The sequence below is a fragment of the Phragmites australis genome, chromosome 7 (genome assembly GCF_958298935.1).
Source record: "Phragmites australis chromosome 7, lpPhrAust1.1, whole genome shotgun sequence".
Taxonomy (NCBI): Eukaryota; Viridiplantae; Streptophyta; class Magnoliopsida; order Poales; family Poaceae; genus Phragmites; species Phragmites australis.
In genome coordinates, this window is record NC_084927.1 from 19,592,802 (window position 1) to 19,609,892 (window position 17,091).

General features: G+C 37.5%; 1 protein-coding gene across 2 annotated transcripts; it reads left to right on the forward strand.

The window, feature by feature from the left end:
- Positions 1–9,221: 9,221 nt before the first annotated feature.
- On the forward strand, positions 9,222–16,511 carry LOC133924111 (uncharacterized protein At2g33490-like). 2 transcript variants are annotated; one of them, XM_062369499.1, is made up of 12 exons: positions 9,222–9,553; positions 10,786–10,858; positions 10,966–11,043; positions 11,363–11,424; positions 11,558–11,626; positions 11,804–11,832; positions 11,916–12,123; positions 12,210–12,440; positions 13,449–13,502; positions 14,077–15,025; positions 15,620–15,672; positions 15,892–16,511. In XM_062369499.1, the coding sequence occupies exons 1-11, from the start codon at positions 9,443–9,445 to the stop codon at positions 15,628–15,630; spliced, it is 1,875 nt and encodes a 624-aa protein (XP_062225483.1). In that variant the 5' UTR covers positions 9,222–9,442; the 3' UTR covers positions 15,631–15,672; positions 15,892–16,511. The 2 variants fall into 2 exon arrangements, with proteins under 2 accessions (XP_062225483.1, XP_062225482.1); XM_062369498.1 differs by lacking the exon at positions 15,892–16,511 and having other exon boundaries at positions 15,620–15,767.
- Positions 16,512–17,091: the final 580 nt, after the last annotated feature.

Below are 17,091 nucleotides of genomic sequence, written 5' to 3' on the forward strand. Positions count from 1 at the left end.
TACCAATATGGGTTAATCTACGGTGCCATAACCAACCCAAGCTGGACTTAGCCATTAAACAAGTCTCAAGGTTAGCTTTATTTGATGAAAAGTCCACAAGATAAAGTTTGTCTTTTATTTGACATTTGAAGATTAAGGAGGAATCATCCATTCTAAAGACCGTCACATCAACATTAGTAAATAAGCAATTCTATCTCATTTCACAAATTGATAAACGGATAGCAAATTGTAGTTCAAAGATTTAACAAATAAAATATTTGATAGGGAGAGATAATTTGAGATAGCCACTTTACCTAAACCTATTACCTTTCTTTTACCACTGTCTCCAAAAACAATTGTTGTGGCGATCCACTTAGGTCAAATTGTGAGAACATAGATTTCTTCCCGATTATATAATTTGTGCAACCACTATCGATTACCTAACTTCTTCCACCGAAGGTATAGTCCTACAGAAGAAATTATGCCCTGATTTTAGTTACCTACATTTGCTTGGGCCCCTTTATGTTTGTCACAAGCACTTTAGGCACCAAAATGGATCTCTTAATATGGATATTTCTATTACTAAGGCCAACATACTTAGCAAAGACTCTACCAAAATAATATTTCCTAAGCACATATGATGCACCAAAATACCATGAAATGCATAATTAAACTTTTGGATACTTTATGCCTTGACGAACTTGGTGTAATGTCGATTCTTCTGCACTTAAGTCTTACCCCTTTCCCTTTTAGGTGGGGTGTATAAAAATCCTTCATGATTGAAATTTTCCTTTTGAGAGACAAGGACTTCCTTGAGGGCCTTACTACCATTATTGCATTTTAGAAAGATATTTTGAAGAAGTCCCTTGAACCTCTCATTTTTGCTTGCTAATGCTTGCATAGATTTTGAGTTAGTGGCACAAGTATCAATATCAATATCTTCACATCTAAAGCAAACCTTATTAGTTGGGACATTAGGGGAGCAAGTTGCATTACTAGAGAAAGTGGTACTATTCTTGAGAGTTTCAATTTCCACTTCAAGAGACTTGTTTGCTTTATTCAAGCGGTCAAAGTTTTTTTTTAAGTGACTTGTTTGAGCTCTCAAGTTTAGTATTTGAAATTTTAGGTAACTCAAGCATTTTAGACAAATTGTCATATTTCACCTTCTCTTTAGGGTGCTCTCGAGCTTAAGGTTTCTCTCTTTTTTTAAAGATGAGTAATTCTTCTTACTTTTCGAGAGTTTCCTCTGGCCTCTCGATTAAGTATTTTTTTATTTTGATTGGAATTCAATTATGGAATACCGTTCTGAACTTAATTAACTATTTAAAATTTATCTTCTTTTTATCTCCCCATCTTTTATGAGGGCTTATCCCCATACCATATGGAGTATATTTGATATATAAATATATTTAAATAGAAAACCTTTGTATATAATATATGGAAAGATATATCTTATATTATTAAAAAAATTATTATATAAGCATTAGGTGATCATAGTAAAATAACTACAACATAAGATACTAGAAGTAGCACTCATAACATATGCCATGGTATGAACCATATAAATGAAAATACAAACTTCTAAGACTTAAATAATATGACATGAGGATCACCCTAGAAAGGGCATCATGAAAAAATTGAAATCACATGGAACAATATATACCAACTCCACAGAGATCATCCACTTATAACCTCATACCATCTACAAGTAATAGTATTACTTAAATAACTGTATGCGATCCATCACAACGAAAATCAATGTAAAAACTTCTGCAATGTAATATGGTGCATGTGAATGCTATGTAATGCATATCAACATATCACTTCACATTCTCTTCAAATCCACAATTTAAAGCACACTGCATATGAACTTCTGAGAAGTATTAGTTACAATATTCACTTCTATAGCAACTTTGATATATAACGCTTTCACATGAATAATCTTCAATGATTATAAATAAAATGCACATGTATGCAGTACAATGCATATGTCCATTACCGTCATACTGAACAAGGTATGAAGCTGCATCGTATTACAGCAATATACGATGTTGTATCAGTACATATAACTTTCTCACCGATCTGGCATATGCACTCCGGAATAGTTATAAGGCTTTCTCACCGACCTGGCTCAAATGCAATGCAATGGAATGTGACGCAAATGATATATTGCAATTGCAAGAAAGAGAACCACATAATTCAACATCCTCCACATATCAACATATAAGACATGCATAAAGGTAAATGACATAAGTTATGATCTTCCATATATAGCCACATAAATATAGCATACATCAAAATTAGCCAATAGACTACTCCACTGTAATATCTTATATATACAAAACAAAACAATTTCTATGCAAAACATCAACAAGATAAAAACTACACTTATGCTAACTCATGATTAACCCCTTTCATCCTTCACATAAAGTATAAAATAGCAAGACTGTATTATTAATACTACTTATGGCTATATAAAACAGCCCAAGTCATGAAATTCACTTGGAAACCTACCTTCATGCTATAAGAACATAGGTATAACCTTTATTTAGATATGAGTGAGATAACATATCTATTTTATATTTTATTTAGTACGGTTTTTTAACCTACTTCACTACCCTATCAAAGGTCATAGTATGACCACTTCTGTAAGCTTTTACATAACCCGCATTATTATCCTCATGTATTCTAGCCATTGAAAGACATAATGTGTGGATGCACTAAAATAACTAAAATCCATAAATAAGTATTATCGCCACTGTATTAAATTCCACCATCTATGTAACCAATAAGGATTATTACGTCATCTTTATAAATATAACAAAAATAGACCATATAAAAATAATCTATATATGCATATGGCATGTATGTGCATTATAAAATCAGCCACGATCTAAACTGCAAAAACCCTCAAACAGAAAATAACCATATAGAACATACTCAACCATCTTAACATAATTAAAACATCACTTAAAGTCATATTTCATATTATTAAATCTAAACATGTGTACTGCATTTATGGATGAAAGTAGTAAAAATAGCAAGTTAAAGTTGTAACAACACAACCGGTAAATTCACTTGCTTTTACCGAAGACGAAGACAAGCTATGCACACCTTGGCGTAGCATCACCTACTAAAGCACTTATACATTAGCACAACTACACACCAAATAATATACAAATAGCAAGGAACGTAATCCTACGCCCGACAACCCATCGAACAAATGAAATAGCAAATACCTTGTTCGCTTAACAACAACAATATTGCTTGTCCTTTTCATATCTTTTAAAATGAATAAGCTATGATAACAAACAATAGCACTTCTGGAAGCTAAAAAACAAGACCTACTACTTTCATGAGGACACACTATTTAATTTCTGATCTTAAGTAGGGCTAATTGGCAGTTAAAAACTGACATAAAAATCTACTTAAAATTTTAGATAGTAAACTTTAGAGGATGATATTTGATAAATTACTTTGCCAAAAAAAAAAATGCAAACTAAGACTTTATGGAAATCTATTGACGAGATCTACAAGAACCTCTGCAATGGCTAAATATGGTTATGATTTTAGGGTGCACATATACAGACTTGATCATCTGCTATTGAAACTGACATCCATTGCTCATAAACCACACAACCAAAATTTATGAAACTTTTACAGTAGGTAGATCTCTAAGTCATCTACAACTTTATAGTTCTAATTTTTCAGAAAAGAAATCGTTAAGGTCACCTAACACATGCCTCGACCATGACTGCACAAACTGAAATATCTAGAACTCAAGAATCAAACTCCAATGAGGTTTCTGCACACAAATACTCTAATCTCCACAACTTAAAACCATAAAAAAAACATCTAATTGCAAGGGAAAAGTTGAATTTCATCTCACCTTGGATTTCCCAAAGACCTAGGGCAGCAAGTCGTGGAGGAGAAACTCCTCTCTCCAATCTTCCACCTCCTCCTTCTTCCCCTTCCCTTTCTTATCCCGTTTTGCTATTTCCCCTTGATGGATTGGTTCTGCGGGGGAAGTTCTAGGGTTGGGGCACCATGGGAGAGACATGGAGGGAGAGAAGATATCGTGGAGGGGTGGCAAGACGTGGGGGAGAGGGTCGGCTAGGGTTGGATGGGCCTAAGGTTTAGGGGAAAAGGGAGTCGGGCCTAGATTAGGCCTAGGTTGGTCCAGTCTGGGCCCAAGTTGCCAAGGGTGGGAGGCCGGTGTCCTCTTTGGACAGCCCATCGACTATTTTTTTTTCTTTTTTAAACAATCCCGCAACATGAACTCGTCTCCCACAATTCACCGAAACAAGGAGGACACTCTATGAATTCATCGAAATTTGAGGAAAACATGAGTCAATGTCTAGGGCATTACATTAATAGATTTCAAATGCATTGTCATCTTATGCTTCTATGCCGCATAATGTATACCATCAAAATATGAAGCTCTACCGGAGGAGCTATACACAAATAAGGGTCAGAGGAGCTTGTTGAGTAATCATAAGGAATTTTAGCTCCCACTTCCATAAAACTAACTTCCTTATCTGCCATCTCAGATAGACGGCTATGTCTTAATTAAAGAGATTAGGCTCTGATAGCAATTGAAGGATCAAGATGACGGCCTATAGGAGAGGTGAATAGACCTTTTTCTAATTTTCCTCAAAACAAGCTAAAACTTTGCCTTAAACAAATTAATTACAAAATTAAAGCTACTCTAAAGCTAGCAACAAAATGCAATCCTATATGAGATAAACACAACTAGGATTAACACTAAGCAATATATAAACTTGCAATAAAGTAAGAAAATATGCAAAATAACTGAAGGAGGAGACAAGTCGATGTTTTCCCAAAGTTTGAATTCTTGAGGGGATCCTATGTCTCCATTGAGAGGTTGGATCACACTTGAGTTAGGTCTCTTTCAACCATTTTTCTCTTAAGGTTGCACAAATCACTCCTCAGCTTACTTGTGGTATTTCTTTTCTTGCGGAGGTGAAATTCGACCTTTACAAACTTTCTCATGACACATCATAAATGTGTTGGTGGCTCATGAGCAACTCCTAGTTGTCCAGGAGTCCTCAATCTTCAAGAGAAACAAATGCAAGTAAAAAAGCTCAGAGGTGAAACCTAGTGCCCAAAGATCAACTCTTTTCTTTCTAGCACTCAAACTCTCTTTTCAAATCTCTCTCTAAAGATGAAACACTTTCTATTGAGAGGAGAGTAGATTTTTCTTAGAGATGTGCTTAGATTCAAAATGGGCAAGCTTGAGGGAATGGAGAAGCGAAGGGGTGTATAAATAGACCCCTCCAAAAACTAGCCGTTGGACACATTTTCACCCCACACCAAAACTTTCGATCCCCAAGATCGGAACATCCGATGTATTCAAAATGGTAGTTTTAAACTTCCTGCCCCAAGCCAAACCTAGTGAAAACAACACATTAGAACATTGGATGTAAATGGACCGGAACATTTGATCCAGAAATTAATTCAAAACCAAGAGCCCCATGTTCACAAAAACTGGATGTTCTGACCCTGATCGGAACATTTGATCCAACTATCGGAACTTCCGATGTAGGACTTTAAGTCACACCTGAGAACACCATGTTCGTGAAAACCGGAGGTTCTGACCCACATCGGACTTTCCGATGAAAACAACGGAACATCCGATGTTAAAATAAATTGCAAACCGAAAACCTAGTATTCTCAAATTTTGGACTATTCCACCAGATTGGAACATCCGATGTAGACATCAAAACTTTCGATCTCACAAAGAAGCATTGACTCGGTGCTCATGTTGTGAACTTTGTGTAGCTCTCTAAACCGAGTGTAGATCTTTTTTAGCATTAAGCTCATGACTAAAGTACCGAGTTGCATCCCTTTTAATAGTATGATGTTCATATATTCAATTTTTTGTTTTAAAAGAGTACTTTAAAAGGTAAGACCATTTGCCATCTTTATTTTTTCAATTTTTGGGGGTTACCAACGTCATGATGCTTTTGTCAATGGGACTTTCACCTACTCAAATACTCATATTAGTCTCTTATTTGTTTGTTGTCAATAATCAAGACTCACATAGGGAACCTAGATACATTTTTAGTAATTAAGATTTAAAAGGAAAATGTTGAAGTCTTGACGGTTAGGCTACTCCCAATGTAAATGTCTTAGAGTGATGTTTGTTCCTTTCCACCTCATATGAACACTAGTCCAGAAATTTTCCCTCAAACACAAAGTTTCTTCCATATCTTACAAGATGTGTTACATCTAATCTAATTTTCTATTGCTTCACATTTATCCTTTGTTTCATAGAACACATAAACATGAACATTCTAATGCATTTTAGCTTACTTCTTATGTTGGATTTGGTGCTTAGCTTATGTCTTGCAGAAGAAACTAACTCACCCTATTTCTCTTTTTAATTATTTACCACACCATAAAAAATTCTATGTTACATGATCATTTAATCATAAACCAAGGTGGAACCAACTGTCGAGGGTTAGTCTCTGATAATGATTCTGAGGTGTATCGGTCGATGGGCATGTGAACAACGCTTGCGGTGTGCATGAGTTTGTGATGAACTCAAGAATATAAGGGTTATCCAAGTTCATATCTTCTGAAAAATAATAGCCATACGTTATGTGTATTTTGTTATCAGTGTTTATGAATTGCTTATAGATGAGTCCCCCTTTGCTGGACCCGTTCTCCTCTTTATATACAAGAGTAGGAGGACTTATAAGTGTGCAAAGCAGTCATCCCCATCCCTCTAAAACTTTCCACCCTTAGGCTATTATAATGGGCGGCGCATGTGCCCCTTTTGCTGGACACCTCCATGCTTACCTCACCCTAGTCAACCGGTCTGCCATGTCCCATCATCAATCTCGCGCGTGCTTGTGAAGCACCCTGACATGCCTGAGCACCCGTCCCGTAGCGTTTAATGCTACGAGACAGGACATGGCACCTCTATGCCGGCCACGACCTTTCCGTTAGGGAGGAGTGCCTAGGGAAGAAAAAACACTTAAGTGGAAATCATTTAATGAGAATAGGTCGGTTCGGTGAGTACATGTCCCGCGACCAACGAAGGTTGATCGCGGGATCTCCTTATGTAGTAAGGATCATGGTCGCTAAGACATGGATTGGTCGTGCGATGGGACCCTAGTATGGAAAAAAACTTTAGAGATGGCCTTGGACTACATGCATTTCATCTATTTTGAGCAAGAGATAGTACAGTAAACCTATCAATTAGTAAACATATTTCAAAGAATTAATTTCCTCCAAATACCCCCTCTATCTATGGGGCGTTTAACTATTTATCACTCTTATCATGTGAGTTCAATAAATTTGTCACTCTGATTTACTGTCAGTAACTCATGTGGTAAATTGCCACCGAGTAACAAATAGTTAAATGAGAATGCTTCCCTTCATACATCTAGGCATTGATGATTAGTTCAGACGCTATCATCACAGCTGATCACGGAACCAACGACGCTGGTTATCCTTTATCTAAATGATAGACCCGAACTCTCTCTAAAAAACAATTTACATTTCATGTTCGAACTCAACTCAATGAAGAAAAAAAACAAACACTATGTGGACGACTCTCATCCACGTAATGATGTTGCTCCCTTGTAGTCATCTCCCTTGACTGACCCATACTCACCACTCCATCTCCCCTCTCTCTCCTATCCTGCGTGGAGTTCGATCCCATGGAGAGAAGCTTGATCCCGTGAGGATGAGCATGGACCCCAGCAGTAGGGCCTCCATTTTGGCTGCAAGGAGCTCAATCTCGCTAGTGGAGCATCCATTTAGGCGTATGTTAAAGAGCTCGATTCATACGACGAGAAGCTCGATCCGGCTCAGAAGAGCTCGAATCCTGGCGGTAGGACATCAATTTGGGTGGCAAGGAGCTTGATTCCGGTGGTAGGGCATCGATTCGAGTGGCGAGGAGGTTGATCCCAGGGTAGGGCTTTGATTTGCACTATGAGGAGCATGATACTAGCAGGACGACGCCTTTGTGGGTGGCAGAGCTTTGATTTGGATGACGACTAGCTCATTCCTTACAGAATGGCTTCGTGAGATGCGTATTTTGATGGGGCTCCATTGGCCCTTAGGGGATTCTCGATTGCAACCTCTAAAAAGCTCGATGCTATATTCATCGTGAACAACGTCTATGCTCTGAGTAGGCACGTTGCAAATAGTTTTTTGACATGTGGCAATTAGTGTTTTGATTTGTTGCAACGCTGAAGAATGTGGCTGATGACGATCTCCTTTTTATTTTGTCCTCTCATTTTCTTTTATTGCAATTCTAGCACTCTCTTGCAGATATGACTTATTAAAGATGTTTCACCTTCTTTTTTGATATGTTACAATTATGGTTTCTCAATGTTGTCACCTATGTTTTTCTATGTTGTATTATCCTATATTTGTTTCTTGAGATTTCTGAATACTACATTTCAATATATTGCACTAGTATTATCTTTATGTTGCATTAGGTATTTTAGCATGTTGCAACACTACTTTCTCTTTATTGTATTTTCATCTTGGTCCTGGTACTTGTTGCACTAGGCCTTTCGATTTGCTGCAGTGATTATTTGTCTCTATTATGGTTAAAACTTGTTGTAAATGTGGAGGCAACATTTCGTATTTTAGGCCACGTAGATATGTAATTTTGGTGGTGTTGCAACTATACGTTTGGCTTCTTACACAGGAGTAATTTTCCAGTTATAATGTGAGTACTTAGATGTTGCCCAATTAGTAATTGTTTCAGTAAATTCTAGATGTTACAAACTGTATTTCATATTGTTGCACATGTAAGAGCGTTGGATTTTCATATTGTAGATTAATTTTTTTTGTTGTGCTCGTTGAATATGTTGGTGAGTTTGATTTTTCTCTAATTTTTTGTTGTGGCATGGTGAAAGAAGTAAAACTCGATATTTTTTATGCAACAGAAGAGTAGATAGACCTTGTAGTGGTTGAAAGTCTATATTTTGTACTAATAGTGACATATATTTTTTATAATTTTTGCTATCCATATAAGAAGAGTCAAGTTCCTCGAAATTTTCATCATTACAACTCTGAGTGAGCGTCCAATAGAGTAGAAAAGTAATTTACCTAGAATGTTACAAGCAACATACCTAGAGGTTGCGGTGGAAGTTCTCGAATTTAATTGTACGACAGTGAAATAGCCAATCTACCTCAATCCAATAGTTTAAACATTCGGAGCTAGCACATAGAACGTCCAGCGGTAGCAGCGCCGGTAGTTAAATATCTCTTTTCTATACGATTTGACGCTTGTTTCGTTTGGTCAAACATGGACCAAAATTAATCACTGTCTCCAAAACCACGCCGTGCATAAGGACGGACCTCATTTTTGGTGTCCCAAATATCCAAATCCCAAGAACAGCAACAAAGAGAGCCAGCCTTTCTCTCTCCCCTCCTAATTGCAGTTGGGATTTCGGTCTGGGTATTCGGGAAGGAGATGAAATCGCCACTGCGGAAGTTCCGGGCCTTCGGCCTCCACCACCGCAGGGAGAGGAAGGACCACCGCCCGCCGCCCGCCAAGCTCGACGAGCTCGTCTACGCCGCCCAGGTTTTGTTCTTGCCCCCGAATTTTTCCTTGTTTCGTTCTGGGTTATGGCGCGCTGTTGCGCCGAATTCGGATCGCAAGGCTTGGCCGCGCCGCGTGCTTCTTTGGCATATTTTCTTGGCCCGTGTTGGGTGCGATGAGTTGTTCTTGGTCGCGGTTATTATCTGGTATGGAATGATCTTTGCTCCTCTCTAATACAGTTGGAGAGAACCATCAAGGGATGGACCTTTTTCTTGTTTATTTGTTGGTTTGCCCTTTTCCTTTTCATTGGGGTACTTTTTTACAGTCTATGTGAATTGAGCTGTGGACAATCTTAGACTTTTTGTTTCCTCTCCCTTTTTATTGCTTCTAATATAAGATCGACAATCCTCTTGCCGTCCGTTTCGGAAAAAAAAAAACTGTGGAAAATCTTCTCAGTAAATTGTTGATTGATAATTTATAGATAATCTGTTAAATGTGTGAATTGGATTGCTTTGATATGTTCTTGTGATCATTAGAATTCAGAGGCATTTGGTATGTTGTGGCTTGTTTCTTGCTGGTCAAAGTCCACGGCTGGAAGCTTGGTATGCAGAAAGTTGCTATCTAGAAATGGTCTCACAGTCAGCATTTTAAAGTCGTTATAAGAGGACTAGATTTTTTTGTAAGCTACCGTTGGCTGCTGGCCGTTCTTATATTCAACATTAGTGTCGACATATGTTTTTGAAATTTAGGACAGCTCTGTCTCTCCAGCATATTCCATCTCAGAGACAATGAACAGTTCCTGTCTTGCTGATGCTATATGGATCATCATGAAGAAATTATGGTCAAAGCTGTTCGGATATGGACGTTAGGCTGATTTAAAGGGAAATGGTTGAAGTTTTCACGGTCATATATAATGGCAGTTTGTAAGAACTACCTCTGATAACAATTTGAATGAACTACCAGCTGATTATTGGGTTCGTGGTTAGAGTTGTACACCAATCTGTTGGATCAGGTTGCTGTGTTCTGATATATCTGTAAGAAGTTTTTGAGCTATTCTGTTTGTAATTTTGGACGAGGAGTCATAAGTTTCACTTTTGCATGTGGATGATGATAAAAGAGAAGATTTAATATACTAAGAGTTTTTTATTCCAATTCTTATTGCTAGTGCCACCTATTTTTTAGTAGAAAAGCAGAGAGTGCTCAATTACCGCTACAACTGCCCTTTAATTGAAATAAAAAAAATTTGTAACTTAAAATGGAGTCTTAATTTGCAGGAAAAGGAAGAAATGAGGAACTGTTACGATAGCTTGCTTTCAGCTGCAGCTGCAACAACAAATAGTGTATATGGTAATCAATGTTTTAACTTCCGAATGAACAAACTCTGTCCCATTTACTACAGCCAGATATTTTGTTCATGTAATATTTTTATAATTACATGTAATCCATTTATGCAGAGTTTGCAGAAGCTATGGAGGAAATGGGAACTTGCTTACTTGAAAAAACTGCATTGGATAACGATGATGAAGAAAGTGGTGAGTCTGGATCTATAAGCACATATGACATGAAACTTGTCCAGGAATTATTCTTAGGTGTACCTTTTAGCAAATCAATCTTGTGTTGTAAAGCCAACTATGCTTTTAATTCATGTAGCTATTTATTTTACTCAAATCCTTCTTTGAAAACTATTGTTAGTCAATGCTACTTTTCTTCTAGGGTCGAGTCTCAAAGTGTGTTGATATTCAAACTTTCAGTGAACATAGAAAACATTCTCATGTTCATTTTGTATAGCTACTTCTTTATTTCAACAAGTATTTGGTTTTCTTCGCTTTATTCATTTAGTTTTGCCTGCAGGTAGAGTGCTGATGATGCTAGGGAAAGCCCAGTTTGAACTGCAGAAGTTTGTGGATAGCTATGTAAATTCCTGTGACACCGTTTGAAATAGTACCAATACATATTCTTAGAATCCATCAAAATTGTTCAATGTATTGTATATGCTTTGGACTGTTAAAACTGACATTCTGACTAGTACTTTTCCCTTTTTTATAGCGTACAAATATAATAAATACAATCACAAATCCATCGGAGTCATTTCTGAAGGAGCTACAAGTTGTAGAGGTTTGATCCCCTTATATGTGTATTCTCAGTTTCTCACCTTCAAAGATGTTATTGCTAATTTGTTGTTCATAGTGTATTAATCACCATTTCCAAATAAAAGACAAAATTCATTCCTTGTACTTAATTTAGTTGATCATGTGGCATGTTGTCCTTTACATTTTTTTCCTACTGATGCAGGAAATGAAAGATCAATGCGATCAGAAAAGGTACAAAATTTACTTGAATGATATCTTATTTATTTTACAGTATGCGCCTTCCTACTAATAAATAGTATTTTTTTTCCCTCCAGAGAGGACTATGAAGCCATTCAGGCAACCTATAGAGAGAAAGGACGATCAAGGCACTCCAAAATCGAATCATTCTCCTCAGAACAACTGCAAACTTCTTTTCATGAGTACCAAGAGGACGCAGCATTGTTCATATTTCGCTTGAAATCGCTGAAGCAAGGTCAATTTCTAAGTATTTTGACCCAGGCTGCTCGTCATCATGCTGCTCAGGTAGCTTAACTTGTCTTCACAGAACTTTGACTAATGATGACTCACATACAGATACAGAACTATCTTATCACTGTTTGGACTTTCAGTTGAGTTTTTTCAGGAGAGGACTGAAGTATCTAGAGGCCCTAGAGCCTTATGTAAAAGCAGTTGCTGAGAAGCAGCACATTGACTATCACTTCAGTGGACTGGATGATGACAGTGATATTGATGATTACAGCTCTTACCAGGATAATCATAGTGATGACAGTGAGTTAAGTTTTGACTACAAGATAAATGACAGGGACAAAGACCTTCCTGCTTCCAGAAGTTCAATGGACGTAAGTTCTTTTCCAACTGATCAATTTTCATTTGATATTATGTGGCTAAGTTTGATTTACTGAAACCAAAGTCCATTCCCGGTTCTTAGTGTTAATCACTTTTTCAACATCTTGCAATATGGGCACCTTGTAGATAAGTACTTATGTTATCGCTCCTTTGTGATAACATAGTCTAGTCATTTGGTTTTCTTTAGTTCAAAGAATAACTTGGTTCGTTTGTTCCTTCATGTGGAAAGAAACAAGCTGTCACTTAATTACAACATAAATAGAAGAGAGGTTGCTAATAATTGCATCAAATATTGGTCAAGAAACATCAATATAACCATGTGAGGAAGATTTATATCATTTTTATTTCTTGAGTTGTACCTATTAAGGATGTAATTGGTTTTCAGCTTGAAGTTAGCCCATTCAAAGAGCCAGTTATTTGTTCTGGTCTAGTGTCCGAGGCCACATTATGTTGCCTGGGCTAATAGACAGAAGCAATAGAACTGTGGTGGCCCTGTGGCACACAGTTTCGCATTGACTTGATATAGTAATAAGAGTTGGTTGGAAACTGTAGGGTCTGATGCAGAATACCCTTGCTGAAGCAGTGGTGGCCTGTGTGTGGCCCAAGTATGGTAGTGGTAGGAGAATCCCACATGGAGAGTTCATACTGTAGTAGTAGGATATAGTATTATAGTTCTTTTGGCCAAAATAATAACTCTGGGCTAGTCCTTTAGGATGAAACGAGGGTGAAACCTGGCTGCATTGGTATATTTGTTAGGCGAATTCAGCATAGCGGTGCTGGGTCTTTGTGAAATTTTGAGTGGGGGGCATTATGAAAGCACATTTTTATATTTCCTGTTGATGTTCAAAAAGCTAAATAATCTTTTTCCTGTGACTCTGCAGATTATCTATCTATTTGAGACATGTTGCTCACCTGGATTTTTCAACCTAATGTTTCAATTAAAGCATGTAAATGTGCCTGATTACTGAAACTTTTGAATATTTATTTGTTTCTGTGTGTAGTTGGACCAAGCTCCTCCGACAAGTTCCTCAAAACCTTTGAAGGAACATGAGCAGGTAATCTTCAGCTCATATGCTCTGTATATTTTCTTGATAAACGAGTTCAGTGTCATTCATAATGACATGGATTCTCTAGGGTGAACATATCAAAAGAATGAGTGATCATTGTTCTGTGTTTTATTCTAGTACACCTCCTAATGCCTTTTCGGGTAATAAGATATACATGTTTTGGGCATTGAGACTTTTTATTGAAATGGAAGATTCAATTTGTAAGTTCACACTTGCTGGCAGCTAAATAATAAATCTTTCTGGTATAGTGCCCCTGTTCTAAATGTTCTACCATATGTTTCATAGAATCAGAATCAGAATAGCATCTAATGAAGGCAACCAAAAATGTCTGTACCTTCTTTGGCATAATATCACTCCTGATGGAGCACATTAATGCGAAATTCCTTGCCATTTAAGGTCTAAGTAACATTGTGATAATTATATCTGGAAAATTAAATATCTGTACCTTTGTAGGTTTGAGTCCTTGTTTGATATTTCATACCTCTGTTCTTCTGTCATTTATGTCCTGATGGCACTGCATCTTGACTCCTGAAATTCTTCAAACTAACATATGTTTACACAGGAAAATGCCGAACAAATAAATGCTACTTTAGCGGTTCCTCATGTGAAGCCTGAGATTGTTACCCAATCAGCACCAATTTTTGCTGAGAATGTGCTTGATCCATCTATGAGGTTTCGGAAAATGAATCCACCAAACAGAACTGTTCATTCCTACAAACTTCCGACACCAGTCGATGATAAGAACTCTGCTTCAGTAGTCACCAAAACGTCACCTCATTCAGATCAACCTGAAAGTAAATCTCATGTGGCAGTAAATTTGTGGCATTCCTCTCCACTGGTGAAAGATTTTAAGCCAAGCTCCATGTATAGTGGACCTGTTAAGATGCCGTCAAGTAATGAGGGGATATCAGCGCCACTAGTTTATTCATACTCCACTTCAGATTTTAAGAAAATGAAGAGGGAGTCTTTTTCTGGCCCAATTTCGAGCAAAGCAGGATTGAGCAAGCCCTTGTTTTCTGCAACTAATCAAAGAGCATCAATGAACTATGCTCACCGTGTGATATCAACAAAACCACATAGCTCAGGCTGGCAGTCATCTTTGCCTCCAAAAGTTACCCCTAGGGTCACTTCACTTCCAACATCTCCCAGAATAAGTGAGCTTCATGCGCTGCCTAGGCCTCCAGCAAATGTAGGCACCATCCATCCTGGTTTGGTTGGATATTCTGGGCCTCTGGTATCAAGGCGGCAGATGCCTAATGTACCAACCCGTGTCTCACCACCATCACATACAGCATCACCACTTCCACGGCCACCAGCTGCCATGACTCGCAGTTATTCGATACCTTCAAATAGTCAACGAACTCCTATTATTACTGTGAACAAGCTGTTGGAGTCTATGCATAGCAGGGAGAGCAGCGAAGTTTCCTCACCCCCACTAACACCTATATCACTGGCAGATGTTTCCCGCAAATCAACAGCAGAAACAACTGTAGACAACAAAATGATAAAGGGTAAGTTGTTACTACTATATAATGGGTTTTCATCATAATTTTGTCTATAAACATGATAGTATGCCTATTCCATCAGAATCATCCTATATTGATAAAAGCTGATGCTTGTCCTGAAATGATGTAACATTGGCCATTTATCCGGGTTTTGATGATCAGAGATGAAGTTTTATTGACTACAAGCTTGGTAGCTTTATGTGCTATTTGCTTGGAAACACGATGATCCTTAAGTTTTCTTGGCTCATAACTAATGCATGTAATTACGTCGAGTTTACAACTACTCTGATTGCAGGTTGCTGAAGTCAGTATTACTTCAGAATAATAATAGCAGCAGCATTTTCATTTTTCTTCATCAAATATTAGTAATTCCAAGGTTATATATCAGTTAAAATGATCATACTAAATTAAACTAGCAGTGCTTATATACTTTATCGTGTAAATTTCTAAGGAATAGGTATCACATGTATTTGAATAAAATCCAATCCACTCTCTATTACGACAAGCTTCCAATATACATGCATATTCAACCTTGACTCTACAAATATAACAAATGATTTCTGATTTGATATCTGACTATCTTCTCTCCTTTGTTTGCAGAAGCCTTGTGAGTGTTTGCATGACCGAACCTGTCAATGATCTTAGGAAATTTTGTATGTAATTAATTGTGCATTCTAGGATTCCCTTTATAATTTTTCATGTTTACTGTGAAGGAAAAATGTAAATAAAATTCACATTATTTTATCTCTTTGTTGCGCTTGTCTGAACTATTTCTTGGATTCAGTGTATTAGTCTACCATCACTAACATATGAAAGGTACTGATTCATCGTTTTGCTTCTCTGAGCTATTTCTTGGATTCTTTAAACAACAGGTGATTTTACCGAGTTTAGCCCATGAAGGCCAGTTACAGAGTTTGGGTAAGATCGGTTATTGCCCTTGATGCAAACATTGGAGCAAGAAATGTTCACTTGATAAGTGGTGTTTGATCTAAAGAATGGTTGGTTTGATCTTTCAATCTCATGCCCATATGATACGATCCTGGTTGAGGATGCTTGCAGTGACTACTGTTGTCGTCAGGAAGGCACACTTGTGTACCGGCAAGGCAGACGCCAATTGACCAATTCGGCTCCTAGCAGCAAGCCTGGAGATTCTGCTTGAGTCAAGCAGGTATTGGCCTGAACATGCGGGGAAATTTGAATCCCAAGGCCAAGGTCATTTTGACCCATGAAAGAAGCATCAGTGAGACTGACGGGATTAGTGTGGATTTCAGTTATTTCCTCCAGCTGAAAGGCTTCATAGTTCATACTGAGCTTAGCTCTTCTAAGCCACTTTGGATTGGTGAAAAACCAAATGGTGTGGCCAACCTTTCCTGTTGAAAGGATAATTTGCTGCCAAAATGGGGACCATGGCTGATATCCAAATGGAGATGTCGCCTGCATAATGTTGCTATTGAAACTAATTGATCATGTATGCCATACATAAAATTGCCTAGCTATTGTACAAAGGATGCACAGTCTTCCAAAACGACATGTATTTCGAAACAAAAACAAGTTCCTCAAACAATATTTCGAAAAGAGTGGAGGTATTTAAAAAAAATCTGAGATCCAAACAACTATAACTTTTGCATCATAGCAGGAACGTTCAGAGTTGAAATGGTGACGGACATTGATTTTTGGCATCCCTGGTGAATTAGGTCCACATGGGGCAATGAACATGGACATATGAAGAGAAGTATAGATGGACTACAACTCACCAAAATTCTCAACCATTTTAGGTTATTCCTTTTGTGATTTAGTTTCAAAGTTGCTCTACCGCGGTAGAATTATGAAAAATATGTTTACTTTTGCTAATTTTCAAAGACAATGGGGTCCATATTTTCTGTGCATGAAGACAAAGTATTCAATTAAACCATTCCGTCAAAAGTTTGAAGATTCCCCTCCCAAATACTTAGGTTTATGCCTCCTTCCTATTGCAAGAATAAGACATTTCCGTTCTGGATTGACACATAAAAAAGTTGGGAATTGAGCAGAAAGTTGTCAAAAAGTCAACTACCCCTTACTAACTTGATAAG

Bases quoted from the DNA above. Each gene is read 5' to 3' on its own strand.
- LOC133924111 (XM_062369499.1), top strand. From the start codon at position 9,443: ATGAAATCGCCACTGCGGAAGTTCCGGGCCTTCGGCCTCCACCACCGC. The intron at 11,425-11,557 runs GTAAATTCCTGT...CCTTTTTTATAG, and splicing joins AGAAGTTTGTGGATAGCTAT to CGTACAAATATAATAAATAC. The intron at 11,627-11,803 runs GTTTGATCCCCT...CTACTGATGCAG, and splicing joins AGGAGCTACAAGTTGTAGAG to GAAATGAAAGATCAATGCGA.